The 2,862-nt window shown below is 62.8% G+C and overlaps 2 protein-coding genes across 2 annotated transcripts; both read left to right on the forward strand.

Moving 5' to 3' along the window:
• Positions 1 to 23: 23 nt before the first annotated feature.
• Positions 24 to 1,346, forward strand: SDRG_12740 (hypothetical protein; the record flags this gene model as incomplete). Its single annotated transcript, XM_008618822.1, has 1 exon — positions 24 to 1,346. One exon carries the CDS (start codon positions 24 to 26, stop codon positions 1,248 to 1,250), a length of 1,227 nt encoding a protein of 408 aa, XP_008617044.1. The 3' UTR covers positions 1,251 to 1,346.
• Positions 1,347 to 1,657: 311 nt separating this feature from the next.
• SDRG_12741 (hypothetical protein) lies at positions 1,658 to 2,858 on the forward strand. The gene has a single exon (XM_008618823.1). It carries the CDS (start codon positions 1,681 to 1,683, stop codon positions 2,848 to 2,850), a length of 1,170 nt encoding a protein of 389 aa, XP_008617045.1. The 5' UTR covers positions 1,658 to 1,680; the 3' UTR covers positions 2,851 to 2,858.
• The last annotated feature ends 4 nt before the right edge of the window (positions 2,859 to 2,862 follow it).

The raw sequence follows: 2,862 nt of genomic DNA on the forward strand, positions 1-2,862 counted from the left end.
TCTTTCTCTCGCTACTGCGTGCGATGTGCTTCCTCTCGGTGCTCCTCTTGACGGCAGCCATCGGTGTACTCCTTCTCTCGATGACCACGACTATCGCTGCGCTCAACATCTCGGCCGACGAGCGCCGTGAGCTCTCGACCGACTTGACGCTCTGGCAAAAGAAGTTCGGCAACGACGACCACGTGCGCACCGTCACGGCGTCGGCCAACGTGACGCACAATGCTCTTCTTGGGCGATTGAAGGCGGCCAAGGACAAGCTGCCGGCGCTTCGTGCGGCCAACCCGTACGCAACGTTCAGCCATTTGACCAAGTTTGCGCTGCTCACCGACAAAGAGTTTGCGCAGTTCGCCTCCGAGGCGTCTCCGGGTGTCCTGCCGTCGCCCGGTCACCTCGCATCGGCGGCGCGGTTGAATCGCAGTGCGCCTGTCGGGGGCGTCATCGTCGACACGGTCGATTGGACAACGCCGCCGTCTTGCGTGCCGCCGGTCCAGTACAAAGGTAAATGCGCTAGCAACTGGGCGATTGCAGCGGCGGCGGCGGTCTCGACGACGCACTGCCTCGCAACGAGCGAGATCATCAACCTCTCGGCGCAGCTCACGACGAGCTGCGCGTATCCAGGCGGCCCTGACGGCTGCCAAGGCGCCGGAATTGCGCAAGACGCTATGCGCTGGCTCGTGTCGCAGTCCAAGTCGCTCTGCGCCGAGTCCGCGATCCCGTACACGTCGGGCGGCACCGGGTCAGCGCCGTTTTGCAGCGACAACACCAAGTGCGCCGGGACAATTTCGCTCCGTGCCGGTCCGATCATGACGATGAACGGCGAAGACGCCCTTGCCCGGCAGCTCCAATTGCAGCCCGTCGTCGCTTATGTCACGACCCTCAACAACGTGTGGAAGATGTACACCGGCGGCATCGTCTCGTGGTGTCCGCCAACCGTGTACGTCGACCAAGCCATGCTTGTCGTTGGCTACGGCACCGAGGCCGTCGACGACGGCACAAAGTCGGTCGGTTTCTTCAAGGTCCGGAACGCGTGGGGCACCGACTGGGGCGAGCGCGGCCACATTCGACTCCAAAGAGGGCTCAACCGCGAGACAGGCACCTGCAAGCTCGCCATGTACCTTGCCTACTCGGTGCTGCCGTCGTCAAGACGAAGCGATGCGACGGCAGGAGCGATCCCGCACACACCAACGATGACAACCCGGGGCGAGCGTGCACCGACCACACAGCCCACAATTGATGTCGAGGGCGCTTGAGCGTAGGAGGCACCAGAACGTGCCACGTAGGATTCGAAACGTCGATACCTTGATATTAACGTTAAAACCAAATTCAGTGCCTTTGCAACTAGGCAAGTCGCCGTGTACATCCCTCGCTCGTCTTGCGAGATGCATTTAGAGTGCAAGGGCAGCGCGCTATGTTCCCGTGGGCGTACTCTTGCTCCGTGCTACCGCGGAGGTTTGTTCGGGTAAGCGCCGAGAGCACGGGTCAGCGCGTCACCGAGCGTCGGAGTCGCCACAACTTTGAAATACTAGAGTACTAGTATCCAGCGCTTTTTGCTTGGTTGACGTCGCTCGGTTGTCGTTTGATCGAAGCTTCGATCGGCCCCGCCGGCTTGTTTCCCAGCACGCGACGCACCACTTCGCTCTACCACCACGCACGCTCAGTTTAGTTTGCATTCGGCTGGCCATGCGCTTCTTCTTTTTCGATCTGCTTGTCTTGGCGGCTACGGTCGGCGCGCAGCGCATCTCGGACGCCGAGCGTCCCGAGCTCAACCGCGACTTGGCGCTCTGGCAGCAAAGATTTGGCAGTGACGACGACGTGCGCCTGGCCATGGCGCCGGTCAAGCCGTACCGCGACGTGCTTCTTGGGCGCATTCGAGCCGCGAAGGCGATGCTTCCATCCCTCCAGGAAGCCAACCCGCACGCCACCTTCAGCCACTTGACCAAGTTTGCACTGCTCACGGACGAAGAGTTTGCGCGCTTCGCAATGGTAGGCGGCGCGCGGCCACAGCGTCTGTCGTCCGCCGCCGGAACGAACCATACGGTTGTCGGCGGCCCTCTTCTCCGCTCGATCGATTGGACCAAGCAGTCGGTGTGCGTGCCGCCGGTCAAGACCATGGGCAAGTGTCGAAGCCATTGGGCGATTGCAGCGGCGGCAGCCGTATCGGCGGCGCACTGCCTCGCGACCGGCGACGCGATCGACCTCTCGGTGCAGCAGGTGCTGAGCTGCACGACGCCCGGAGGTGCCAGCAGCTGCCGCGGTGGCTTTGCGACCACTGGCATGGAGTGGCTCGTCACGATGCCCAACCATGTATGCTCGCGGTTGGACATCCCGTACACGTCGGGCGAGACCGGATCATCGTCGATCTGCAGCGACTACTCCAAGTGCGCCGGGTCCATCTCGCTCCAAGCCGGCACCGTCGTCGAAGCCAACGGCGACAACGCTCTCGTCGAGCAGCTCCAGAAGCAGCCGGTTGTCGCGTACGTTACGACGACCAACACCTCGTGGCGATTGTACGCTGGCGGCATTCTCTCATGGTGCCCCGCCGAATACCCCGACCAAGCCGTGCTTGTCGTTGGCTACGGCACCGAGGACACTGGCAATGGCGCGCCGCCCGTCGACTTTTTCAAGGTGCGCAGTGTGTGGGGCACCAACTGGGGCGAGGCCGGCGACATTCGGCTCGCGCGCGGCAGCGGCGTCGGACACCACGGAACGTGCGAGGTCACGACGCACCTCTCGTACCCGACGCTCAAGCTTCCGGTCACAGCAGCCATTGCTGCGTCGTCACTGACGCCAACGATCGACGCACGCAACGTCGACAGTGCCGACACGGACGCGTCCGATGAGACGACATAAGGAAGGTGTCCA

This window comes from Saprolegnia diclina, assembly GCF_000281045.1.
Source record: "Saprolegnia diclina VS20 unplaced genomic scaffold supercont1.52, whole genome shotgun sequence".
Taxonomy (NCBI): Eukaryota; Oomycota; class Saprolegniomycetes; order Saprolegniales; family Saprolegniaceae; genus Saprolegnia; species Saprolegnia diclina.